The 13,569-nt window shown below is 45.9% G+C and overlaps 1 protein-coding gene across 2 annotated transcripts in view; it reads left to right on the top strand.

Moving 5' to 3' along the window:
• Nucleotides 1-13,569, top strand: part of Tmx3 (Thioredoxin-related transmembrane protein 3) — a 49,430-nt gene that overhangs the window by 16,624 nt on the left and 19,237 nt on the right. For both annotated transcript variants that reach the window (XM_068366217.1, XM_068366218.1), the window contains exon 3: nt 8,175-8,338. In XM_068366217.1, the coding sequence (XP_068222318.1) occupies nt 8,175-8,338 (164 nt within the window). The remainder of the gene's footprint in view (nt 1-8,174; nt 8,339-13,569) is intronic.

Here is a 13,569-nt window from a genome sequence, read left to right as displayed (position 1 = left end):
CCTTTGCCCACACATACACTGAATAGTCTGTCCTATTCTTTACAGATTCTCCTCTGTCCTCATACAACTGACAATACTGTGATTATCAAACAGTTCTTCTTCACCCAAGGGGTTATGCTCTGTAATTGTCAAGCCCCTGGGCTTATATCATCCTGCTTTTCAAAATAGGGTTGTAGCTTAGCAAGTAATAATAATAATAATAATAATAATAATTATATGAATGTATATTGTTACATCCCCAATCTCCCTGTGAGGTAGGAGTCTGGTAACATACAGGTATGAAAAGCATAGCTCCTACGGAAGTTTTCCCTTGACGAGGCACATTGCTTGGTTTTCACATCTTCCCTCAATTGCTCAGGCCGTTATCTTTCAGTGGGAGTTAGTGAGGTGGTAGGGTACGCTCTTCCAGAGCTCATGCGAAGTATATTTGCCTGTTCAATCGTGTAAATTTCAAACAGGAGAGGACCTAGTACACTGCCTTGAGGCACCCCTTTGGTTAGTTTTCTTGTCTCAGATTCAACATTTGATTTTTCAATATTAAACTTACCCGATAATCATGTAGCTGTCAACTCCGTTGCCCGACAGAATTCTATGGAGGGATACGCCAGCTATCACAATACTAGAAGGGGGTGTACTTACCAGCGCCACCTGTGGCCAGGTACTCAAGTACTTCTTGTTGACACCTCCTCAATTATTCCTCTGTCGTGCTTCCGGCAAGACGTTCTGGGATACGCTTATGATCTTCGAGTTTGTTCACGGCTAATTGGTGAAGTATTCTCTCAGATTTCGGCTGTCGCATTACTGGAAACCTTCTTATATTAGCTAGATAGCTTTTATATAGTCCTGATTAACGGTTAACGATCTTTTGCTTGATTTTGGAAACCCCTTTGGCTAACTCTTTGGATTCAAGATGTCTGACAATTCGCAAGCCCCCTCCCATAGACGATGTAGGTCTTGCAATAGGCGTATTCCGAAGGCCTCGGTAGATCCTCACACCGCTTGTTCTGACTGTAGGGACAGGCCCTGTCAGTTAGAAAATCGATGTGAGGAATGCGCCGGACTTTCGGAACTGGAATTTGTCCGTCTTTTAAAATATTCATCTAAGTTAGAGAGAGGTAGAGTTAGGAGGAGTTCTTCTCACTCTTCAATGTTTTCCTCACCTCATGATCCCCTACCTTTTCCTACCCCTGTAGTGGCTACCCCCGAACCTACTGTTTGCCCTCCGCCTGATATGTCTGTTGTTTTGCGTGCTATTCAGGCCTTAGGCGATAAAGTAGAGTCAGTGGTAAGTGACCATAAGTCTCTGATGGCCGAAGTTAAGGAACTTAAGGTCAAGAGTGCAGTGGGTGGAGTTAGTGCCAGTGCTGTGACGAGTGCTAGTGTCAGTGCAGTGCCAAGTGCTAGTGTCAGTGCCAGTGTGGTGCGTGAGGATTCTTCTGTGCGAGCCAGTCGTCCTCCCAGTCCGGGACCTCTTGCAAGCTCCCATGCCCAGGGGAGAAGCAATGTCGAAGGGCATAAGGGTTCGGCAGGCCTTGTTAGGCGCACAGAAGTTTCCTCGGTGGTTGCGGGCGTGTCTTCCAAAGACCGTCACTCCCACCCGCAGACGATTGAGCCCGTCTTTTTCTCGTCCGCTGATCATCTCTCAGGGAAGAAACGTTGGTCTCAGGTCTCGAGACCACTTAAACGCAGAGTCCAGTCCGCGAGTGCTCAGCCAGGTTGCAGTCATTGGCTCAGCTCTGACTCGCCACAGTCATCTGTCGACTGCACTCCGCCCAAGAGGAGTAAGGTTCTGCCACAACAGAGCTCGACTGTCGACCCTAAGTGGACTCTACTACAGTCCATGCAAGCACAGCTTTCGGACTTGATGCGTGAGTGTCGGGCTGAGAGTGTTGCGCCTCCGCCTCCGCCTACACTCCCTCCGCCTGCTCTCGCTCCGCCTGCTTTCGCTCCGCCTGTGCTCGCTCCGCCTGATCGCAGTACCACCTGCCAGGCGTACGATGTTGAGCCACATTCTGAGTTTGCTGTTCCCAGTGGTGTTCAGCCTCCGCCTTCGTTAAGGCAACCTTTGCTATGGGATCAGGAGGATTATACCCCTCTTCCTCCGCCTCCCCTTGCTGCTCCACCAGTGGTGCAACTCTCGGTTGAGGTACAACAACCTCTTCCGTCCATGAGTCAGTCTCCTCAGCTCTCGCTGCAGCGAGCTCAACCCTCCACCAGGCAGGCACCACTACACCTTGGCCTTGCGCCTCAGGAGCCTCAGCTTGCGAGACATTTACCTTGTTCTGCGCAGCCTCAACCTCATCATGCTCCGCTCAGACCACAGGAACAGGAACTTGCTACTCCGCTTCCTCCAACCGCTCAGCAAGCGCTATCCCTGGGTTCAACCACTCATGCTAGGAGTCAGCCTCCTCCACCCATGCGCCTTCCTTCTGCTTCGTCTGTTATTCAGCCTTTGCAGTCTGAGCCTCAGGTTTTCCCTCAACAGACACTTGAAGAGGAAACCACTAATATTGTTCCTTCTCGTTCTGACTCTGCAGTTCAGCATTCTTGTCCGATCTCTTCGCTACACTCTGGTGATGAGGCTTCGGATGATGAGGAGGCACACCTGGATCCCTCATCAGATGTGGATGAATCCAAGCTTTCTCCACAGTCTATTGATTTTCGTAAGGTCTTGGCTCTACTTAGGGAGGTTTACCCAGACCACTTTGTCTCTGCTATTCCCCGCTCTCCACCTTCTGAGTTTTCGCTGGGCGTACAACAAGCTAAGTCCACCTATACTAAGCTAGTCCTAGCTAGATCCTCTAAGAGGGCATTAAGGATCTTAGGGGAGTGGCTGCAGTCTAAGCAACACCTTGGCAAGACTTCCTTCATGTTCCCTCCAACGAAGCTCACTTCGAAAGCGAGCGTTTGGTATGCCACAGGGGAAGCACCAGGCTTGGGAGTTCCTGCCTCTGCCCAGGCTGACTTCTCAAGTCTGGTAGACTCGCCTCGGAGAACTGCTATGAGGCGATCTAAGGTTTGTTGGACCTTCTCAGACCTGGATCACTTACTGAAAGGAATGTTTAGAGCATTTGAAATGTTCAACTTTCTCGACTGGTGCCTTGGGGCCCTCAGCAAGAAGACCTCTCCTGCGGACAAAGATTCTGCCATGCTATTAATGTCCTGCATGGATAAGGCCATTAGAGATGGATCGGGTGAGCTTGCGTCGATGTTTGTATCAGGGGTTTTGAAGAAAAGGGAACAACTGTGCTCCTTCCTTTCCGCCAGCATTACACCTTGCCAACGGTCACAACTCCTTTTTGCTCCGCTCTCGAAGTTCCTCTTCCCCGAAGAGCTGGTTAAGGACTTGTCTGCTGCCCTGATACAAAAAGATACACACGATCTTGTAGCCTCATCGGCTCGTAAGTCTAAGGTTGCTACCTCAGTCCCCAAGACTTATCGCTCCCCAGTGGCTGATACCCCTGCTACGAGGTTCATACCGCCCTTTCGTGGTAGAGCCCCCAGCCGAGGAAGCTCCCGTCCAGACTCTCACAGGAGCAAGTCTAGGAAAGGATCCAGGACATCAAAAGGAAAAAACTGACTCTCCGCATCTCCAGACAGCAGTAGGAGCCAGACTCAAGATCTTCTGGCGAGCCTGGGAGAAGAGAGGTGCAGACGCCCAGTCTGTCAGTTGGCTGAGGAACGGTTACAGGATTCCATTCTGCCTCAAACCACCTCTGACCACTTCACCCATCAACCTCTCTCCCAACTACAAAGAAGAGGACAAGAGGCTAGCATTGCACCAGGAGGTGTCGCTACTTGTGCAGAAGAAGGCAGTGGTTATAGTCCGGGACCATCAATCCCCGGGCTTCTACAACTGTCTCTTTCTTGTGGCCAAGAAGACAGGAGGTTGGAGACCGGTGCTGGACGTCAGCTCTCTCAACGAGTATGTCACCAAGCAGACGTTCACGATGGAGACGACCAAGTCGGTCTTAGCAGCGGTCAGACAGGAGGACTGGATGGTCTCGTTGGACTTGAAAGATGCATACTTTCACGTTCCTATTCATCCAGACTCCCAACCTTTCCTGAGATTCGTTTTTGGAAAGGTTGTCTACCAATTCCAAGCCCTGTGTTTTGGCCTAAGCACAGCTCCTATGGTCTTTACTCATCTGATGAGGAATATAGCAAAATTCCTACACTTGTCGAACATCAGAGCCTCCCTCTACTTAGACGACTGGCTGTTGAGAGCCTCCACGAGTCGTCGTTGTCTGGAGAATCTCAATTGGACTTTAGACTTAATCAGAGACCTAGGTCTATTAGTCAATATAGAGAAGTCTCAACTCATTCCCTCCCAATCCATTGTGTACCTGGGAATGGAGATTCGGAGTCAGGATTTTCGGGCTTTTCCATCGGCCCCCAGGATAAGCCAGGCCCTAGAGTGCATCATGAGCATGCTGAAGAGGAGCAGTTGCTCAGTGAGACAGTGGATGAGTCTCACAGGGACCCTCTCATCACTGGCCCTGTTTGTCGAGCTAGGGAGACTCCACCTCCGCCCTCTTCAATTCCATCTTGCAGCTCATTGGGACAAGGGTTCGACTCTCGAAGCAGTCTCTATCCCTATCAACCAAGAGATGAAGACCACTCTCCTGTGGTGGAAGCACAACCTCCTTCTCAGGGAAGGTCTATCGTTGGCCATTCAGACCCCCAATCTTCATCTCTTCTCAGATGCATCGGACTCGGGCTGGGGTGCAACCTTGGACGGACGGGAATGCTCAGGAACGTGGAACGAGGAACAAGGATTACTCCACATCAACTGCAAGGAGCTGCTAGCAGTTCATCTAGCCCTGTTGAACTTCAAGTCCCTCCTGCTAGGCAAAGTGGTGGAGGTGAACTCAGACAATACCACAGCCTTGGCTTACATCTCCAAGCAAGGAGGGACCCATTCGAGGAGCCTATACGAGATCGCAAGGGACCTCCTCATTTGGTCAAGAGGTCTAAACCTCACTCTGGTCACGAGGTTCATTCAGGGCGACATGAACGTCTCAGCAGATCGCCTAAGCAGAAGGAATCAGGTCATTCCCACGGAATGGACCCTCCACAAGAGTGTGTGCAACAGACTTTGGACCTTGTGGGGTCAACCTACCATAGATCTGTTTGCCACCTCCATAACCAAGAGACTTCCGCTGTATTGTTCCCCTGTTCCAGACCCTGCAGCAGTTCATGTGGATGCTTTTCTACTGAACTGGTCCCATCTCGACCTGTACGCATTCCCACCGTTCAAGATAATAAACAAAGTTCTGCAGAAATTCGTCTCGCACGAAGGGACACGGCTGACGCTGGTTGCTCCCCTTTGGCCTGCAAGAGAATGGTTCACAGAGGTACTTCAATGGCTAGTCGACTTCCCCAGGACTCTACCTCTAAGAGTGGACCTTCTACGTCAACCTCACGTAGACAGGTTGCACCCAAACCTCCACACTCTTCGGCTGACTGCCTTCAGACTGTCGAAAGATTCGCTAGAGCTAGAGGCTTTTCGAAGGAGGCAGCCAGTGCGATTGCCAGAGCAAGAAGGGTTTCCACTCGTAGAGTCTACCAGTCTAAGTGGGAAGTCTTCCGAAGCTGGTGTAGAGCCAATTCAATATCCTCTACCAATACCTCTGTGACCCAAATAGCTGACTTCCTTCTACATCTTAGGAATGAGAGATCCCTTTCAGCACCTACGATTAAAGGATATAGGAGTATGTTGGCTTCAGTTCTCCGCCACAGAGGTTTGGACCTGTCTTCCAACAAGGACCTTCAAGACATTCTTAAGTCTTTTGAGACGTCTAAAGAACGTCGTCTTTCCACTCCAGGCTGGAATCTAGACGTAGTCTTAAGTTTTGTTCCTTATGTCATCTAGGTTCGAACCTCTCCAGTCAGCTTCCTTCAAGGACCTTACCCTCAAGACTCTTTTTCTCGTTTGCCTTGCAACAGCTAAGAGAGTCAGTGAGGTTCATGCCTTCAGCAAGAACATTGGTTTCACAACCGAATCTGCAACATGTTCTTTTCAGCTTGGATTCCTAGCAAAGAACGAGCTTCCTTCACGTCCTTGGCCTAGATCGTTCGAAATACCTAGCCTCTCCAACATGGTAGGTAACGAACTAGAGAGAGTTCTTTGCCCTGTCAGAGCTCTCAAATATTATCTTAAGAGGTCTAAACCTATTCGAGGACAGTCAGAAGCCTTATGGTGTGCCATCAAGAAACCTTCGAGACCCATGTCCAAGAATGGGCTTTCGTATTATATAAGGCTTCTGATCAGAGAAGCACATTCTCACTTAAAGGAGGAAGACCTTGCATTGCTGAAGGTAAGGACCCACGAAGTAAGAGCCGTAGCTACTTCGATGGCCTTTAATAAAAACCGTTCTCTGCAGAGCATAATGGATGCAACCTATTGGAGGAGCAAGTCAGTGTTTGCATCATTTTATCTGAAAGATGTCCAGTCTCTTTACGAGAACTGCTACACCCTGGGACCATTCGTAGCAGCGAGTGCAGTAGTAGGTGAGGGCTCAGCCACTACATTCCCTTAATCCCATAACCTTTTTTAACCTTTCTCTTGAATACTTTTATTGTTGTTTTTATGGTTGTTACGGTAGGCTAAGAAGCCTTCCGCATCCTTTGATTTGGCGGGTGGTCTATTCATTCTTGAGAAGCGCCTGGGTTAAAGGTTTGGTAGAGGTCCTTTAGTAGGGGTTGCAACCCCGTATACTTTGGCACCTTTGGGTTGATTCAGCCTCCAAGAGGAACGCTGCGCTCAGTAAGGAAGACGAACTTTAAATAAAGAGGCAGAGTAACGGTTCTATTCGACTTCCTTACCAGGTACTTATTATTTCATTGTTATTTGAGATAACTGTTATATGAAATATGGGATACTTAGCTATCCTTTAATCTTGTACACTGGTTTTCACCCACCTCCCTGGGTGTGAATCAGCTACATGATTATCGGGTAAGTTTAATATTGAAAAATGTTATTTTTATTAGTAAAATAAATTTTTGAATATACTTACCCGATAATCATGATTTAATCGACCCTCCCTTCCTCCCCAGAGAGAACCAGTGGACCGAGGAATAATTGAGGAGGTGTCAACAAGAAGTATTTGAGTACCTGGCCACAGGTGGCGCTGGTAAGTACACCCCCTTCTAGTATTGTGATAGCTGGCGTATCCCTCCATAGAATTCTGTCGGGCAACGGAGTTGACAGCTACATGATTATCGGGTAAGTATATTCAAAAATTTATTTTACTAATAAAAATAACATATTACTACTTTAACTTTGCGGTTTTCAAGATAACTCACAAACCAGTCATATGCTCGTTCTACGATGCCCACAGCTTTAAGGTCTTCCATCAGATATGTCGGTGGCCCGCCAGTTGGTCTCGGACTTCCAACCACCCAAGCATAAGTCTCCATATTAAAGAGCTGAAAGGTTTGCAATTGCAAAGTGCTGTAGTGTTAGCTACTGCGAGTGTGAGCGGGGTGGTTGGTGTAAAAACACACACACACACACACACGCGCGCTAACTAACGAAGGAGAGCAGCACCTCACCAAAAGTTTTATGGCTAGTTTCAGCTTTCGCTGAAATACATCTTCAGGTTTGGATGAGTAGGAAAAATACAAATTATTTCCAAATTTGTAATGTTCTGTTGTGTCATAAGTACAGTAGTACTGTACTGCATTATTATTATTATTATTATTATTATTATTATTATTATTATTATTATTATTAATTTGAAGAAAACACCATGCTGTGTCTAAGAATCTTGGGTGTTAAAAATCCACAGATATATATTGTTGTATATTTTAAAAATACAGGAGCTTAGCAATTTTCTAAGTGCCTCTTTAGCTGAAGAGGAATTGATAGTGTAAAAGAATTAAATCCGGTAATGGAATTGATAGAGTAAAAGAATTAAATCAGGTAATGGAATGGAGAGAGTAAAAGAATAAAATCAGGTAATGGAATTGATAGAGAAAATGAATGAAATCAGGTATTGCAATGGAGAGAGTAAAAGAATTAAATCAGGTAATGGAATTGATAGAGTAAAAGAATTAAATCAGGTATTGCAATGGAGAGAGTAAAAGAATTAAATCAGGTAATGCAATTGATAGAGAAAATGAATGAAATCAGGTATTGCAATTGATAGAGCACAACGTTGCCATTCCAGTTCTACGCTCCGTGGTGCGGACACTGCAAGAAGCTGGAACCCGTCTGGAACCACGTGGCCCACGCTCTCTACGGCACGGACATCCGGGTCGGCCGTGTCGACTGCACGCGTTTCACGGCCGTGGCCACCGAGTTCGTCGTCAAGGGATTCCCTACCATTATGTAGTAAGTTTCTCATCTCTTTATGTCTGTTTTTTTTTTTTTTTTATTAGAATAAGCACCATTGTTCCTACCTTATATTTTTGTCTGACGTTTATTTCTTCCTACGTAATTACAAATCGTTAGTTTTGCCGAACACTTTACAAACACAAGGGAAAGCACAAGGGAAAACAAGCGGACACGCGAGAGTACAAGGGAAAGAATAGCGGGCCACGCGGGGACCACGTGGAAGACACGAGTCGGGGACGCAAAGGGTCGCACTGAGACAAGGAGAGCGTCGAGATGATGTCACGATGCGACCAGAGAACTTACTGAGGGTCGAGACCCAAGCAAACGCGCGACCTGGCTCGAGACTAGCCTCAGGGCACGTATCCTTCCGCCTGGGGTAGTCCTCACAGAAAATGGAAGTAGGGTAAACTACACAAAACTCTGGTCGGTTGAGAGGAGATTCCAGGTACCTCCTAAGAAAGTAGTTCTCGGTATGTATGTTAGGAAAAATACAAATTACTAAAAATTTGTGATTTTTGCCGAAGCTGGAACCGGCCATTTAAACCCTTGACTGTCTGCAAAGGCTGCTATTTATCTACTCGTACACGTAGTGATAGCGTACATACTGGCAACGTGCCCATCCACAGGTAGACATGTCAGTACGCATTACAGATGTAAACCTTCCCCCGTAGCGTTGAATTCAGAAGTCTTGACGCTGGCTGAAGAATTAGATGTTTCCTTCTTTAATTGGTTCTTATATGTCAATTGTACGCCATCGGCCGTCGCTGAAGTAGGAGCCTATGTCAGGTGTTGGGAAGGCTAGCACGATGTTCTAATAAGGCCGTCTCGAAAGAAGGCCAGGTCAGTGGGGGGTTAAGAAAGCTCCCACGCGTCCCGAGTAGTGCTATCACACTGCTCCTGTAGGCTTTAAGTAAAGGGGTCGCGCTCTATTTCTTTACATTTTTCTGCTGGTTTTTAATGAGAACGAGTAATGTACACTCATTGATTGGAATGAATGTCTCCGCCCTATCCGTTCTTCTGCATATAACAGGAAGACTTAAGGATTTCCCCTAAGAAGATGACAGCCCTGAGTGACTCACCCCTTTGGGTTCAATCCCCTCACTCAACTTCACATTTCCAATCTCCTGGAATCGGTCTGTTTGCTCTCCGTCAATGCATGATCTGTCACAGAACACTCCTAACTCTTCCAGCATTCCAGGCCACACTTTTCTCCTAACTCTTCCAGCATTCCAGGCCATACTTTTCTCCTAACTCTTCCAGCATTCCAGGCCACACTTTTCTCCTAACTCTTCCAGCATTCCAGGCCACACTTTCCTCCTAACTCTTCCAGCATTCCAGTCCACGTCCTAGTGGAGAGGAACCTACAGTCACCCTTTTTGTTTGTACAAGCATTGAGATCTATTGCTGTAGCGGGGGTGCAAAGGTAATCCAGGATCTCAACTTAGTCTTTTTATTCAACCTCCCTGGGATTGTTACTCTCGCCTACTTCTTTGCAAAGGTTTTGATAGGCGTGTATTTGTTTGTCTGTCTGTGATTTACATCACTCCAATCTGATCCAATCTCATGAAACTTGGCGGGAAGATAGGTCATGATCCGAGGACAATTTGATTAGATTTTCGGAGTGATTGGGTCAAAGGTCAGGGCCAAGGTCACAAAAGAGGTAAAAATATGTCTTTTGTATGACTAGTGCCAAAATGTGCATAATCCAATTGCCAATCTTGTGATATACAACACGATATTAGCAAAGGTATGCGCTTTACAGAGTACATGTTCTAGTTTCAATTGCAATCGGTCACCGCGTGATTGTTGCAACCGGAATCATGCAATCAGAACCTTGTGCTCATTCTATGTGCGATAGATTTTTGACTTGCCAGAGAACTAGAGCAACTGTTACCTATTTCATCCCATCGCTCCCAGTCCAGAGAGCTGGCACACTGTGATCTTCCTATGTTCTGACATCTTCCCATGCTCCTTGATCTTCACAGGCATCAGGACGTTCCAGCTTGTTCGCATGAAAGGGAACTGGAACAGGAGACTTTAAGAATGCTCTCGGCATTCACATGTACCAACCGTGGGTCACACGATCGTACATAAATTATTTTGTATATATTATGCTTGTATCTGCGCTCTTCCCTCGCACTAAAAAGAACCAGAATAAACATGTCTGCGTTTTTCCTAACATTGTGTTTCTCGAACATGAAAATTCCTGTTGCTTTGAGGTTTTGTATATAAAGGAGAGTGTTCTTTGATAAAGTTACACAGTTGATTGCATCCTGCCTTTGAGTCATAACCTTTCTCTCGGCCGTCACACACGCGATCTACGAGATACCACATTCTCTCGCACGACACGACAGCGTGTCATCTGGTGTCCCGTTCTGCCACTTGCTCTCCGATGGCTTAGACACCGGTGTCATTGTAGCCGTGGGACTTGAAAGCCAAAGCCTGTGTAGTTTCTGAAAATGAGCCCAATCAATATTAGAATGTCCCCTCTTCTTCCTTTGCAGACGACGTATCACCCTTTTCAGTTCTTGGTCTGGCCTGGGAATACTTCAAGGGGGTTAAAGGATTCTTCCCACAGCCTTCCACTGTCTTGTGTTAGAGTTCTCCTGCTTGAGGGTACACTTGAGCACACACTTCTATTTCATTTCTCTTCCTATTGTTTTGTTAAAGTTTTTATAGTTTATATAGGAGATATTTATTCTAATGTTGTTACTCTTCCTGAAATATTTTATTTTCCCTTTTTCCTTTCCTCACTGAGCTATTTTCCCTGTTGGAGTCCCTGGCCTTATAGCATCCTGCTTTTCCAACTAGGGATATAACTTAGCTAGTAATAGTAATAATAATAATATTCTGTTGTTCTCCAGGAATGAGCCTGGCTTCTTTCATTTCGCCATCATCTGATAATCATGATATATCGGTGAAACCCAGACTCATGGCCAAGCAGAGGAGAGAGTACGGGAGTAATTTATCCTGTTAAACACATCGGGCAATTGTATCTGCAGACTAAGTACTTCTGGCTAGGCAGTGATGTTGTCTGGGACGTCTTTTGCTGTCGTGAAATTTGTTCAGCAGTGGCTCCTCCACCAGTGATTGCTCCTTTCATGCTTGAAGCATCGCTGGTCCGCAGCCTTTGATTTCCCTAGCATCTTGTTCTAGTGGATCCACAGGACGATGTTGTCTGCCTGAATGACGAGAACTTTAAAACCCCACTCTTTACCTCAAGGGATGTGGCTGTTCACTGATGCACCCTAGAAGGAGTGGGAACCAGACCGCCTCGAGGACGTGGTCTATGCAAGCAATCGCCTGCATATCAATCTGTTTGAAGTGCAAGCGAAGCTATTAACGTTGCAAGCCTTGCAACCGAGTTTGATACACACGTTGATTGATGATCGACAACCCTGCCATCGGGATTCGTGTCAACGTGAAAAGGCGAAGCAGGCTACGCCCCTGGGCAGGCGATAATCTGTTATAGATATTCAAGAAGGTTCATTCCAAGCAAGATGAAGAGAACACGTTCTCTTGCCAGGGATACAGTTTAGGACATAAGTGGTTTCTACATCCTTTTATGGAAGGGGGCTGCTTGCTCTTTCATGGTAAAGACTTAGGTTAACATTTGCTAAGGTCGATAGTTTATAACTTACCCCCGGCTACTTTGTGCCCTTAACCCACCAATGACTACAAATACCTCGTTTTCAGCGGCACCCTGGTTCAACGTGGTAATTCATGACTCCACTGCGCGGGGCCCTCCTTGACGACCTTCTGGCACGTAGAACCTCTTCTGCGACCTTAGCCCAGGGAGCAGCTTCGAGGAACTTTGGCTCCTAGGGGCGTCTGCCAGGCCAGCCAAGAATTTATCTATGTGCTCCCTACCAAGCTTGACGTCTCAGGAGCTAGGGGTAGAGCTAAGGAGGGCTTCTACTGCACAGGATTCTCCGGAGAGCGCTGCGAGATGGTAATCACGTCGCGACCAGAAACTTACCGAGGAGCACGACCTGAGCGAGCACGCTTTCCGACCCCAGGTCGCCTCAGGGCGCGTATCACTCCGCCTGAGGTTACCCCCGTAGAAAACGGGAATAGGGTAAACTACACAAAATTCTGGCCGGTTGGGAAAGAGTTACCAGTAACCCCTAAGAAAGTAGTTCTAGGTAAGTATGTTAGGAAAAATACAAATTACTTGAATATTTGTGATTTCCAGTTTTGCCCAATTTCTACTTCTATTAGAAGATTCGAGTTTCTATAGTTTGGCAAAATACAAATGACTTTGAAATTTTGATTGTCAGAAAATCTAATGTATTTTGACGGAGGAGATTTTTGTAGCTGTCATTAAGGAAAGAATTTACTGTGTAATCGAAGTCTCAGGATAGAGACAACTGTTGAAATCTAACTGAGGCCCTTTGCGTCAATAGGCATACGAGGAGACGGTGATGATAATCAGTTAAACTTAACTTAACCTACTTTTGATAAACATTGTCATTTTGGGGGAATCTATGAGTGTTCTTCAGATAATAATCAAATATTAATACAGTCATTTCTTTTTGCCATCACAGTTGATAATGTTCCTTTACTTGCTCAATATATAATGATATTTTTTGCAATTCTTCCTTTTTTATTTTTATTAGTATGAAACTTTACATAAAACTGACATCTTTCATTATTTTCCAATGATAATAATGATGATAACTGGTAAAAATAGATATCATCATCATCATCATCATTATCATCATCATCATCATCATCATCTCCTATGCCTATTGATGCAAAGGGCTTCTCTTCGGCTTCTACTTCCGATGACTTGTGGTTGATCTTACTGGAATTAATATGGACTGGCAGGGGTCATTTGCCTTAGTAATATTCTGCCCGAAAATCGGCCGAAATTTTCGAAACAATTTTCGGCCCGAAAAAAAAGACGAAATTTTTGAAAACAATTTTCGGCCCGAAAATCGGCCTAAATTTTCGAAAAAATTTTCGGTCCGAAAATCAACTGAAATTTTCCAAACATTTTCGTCCCGAAAATCAGCCGAAATTTTCGAAAAAATTTTCGCCCCGAGTTTGGGCCGAAAATCTTTAAAAAAAATTCGGCCGATTTTCGAGGCAAAAATTTTTTTGAAAATTTCGGCCGATTTTCGTGGCAAAAATTTTTTCACAAATTTCTGCCGATTTTCGGGCCAGGCACTGCTTATCACAAGGAACTGGCTATCCTTCGATGAATCTAGCCAATGAATCCTCTA

This window comes from Palaemon carinicauda, chromosome 43, assembly GCF_036898095.1.
Source record: "Palaemon carinicauda isolate YSFRI2023 chromosome 43, ASM3689809v2, whole genome shotgun sequence".
NCBI classification, from domain to species: domain Eukaryota; kingdom Metazoa; phylum Arthropoda; class Malacostraca; order Decapoda; family Palaemonidae; genus Palaemon; species Palaemon carinicauda.
Note: the sequence above shows the minus strand (reverse complement) of the source record. Positions and strands in the feature narration are given on the sequence as shown.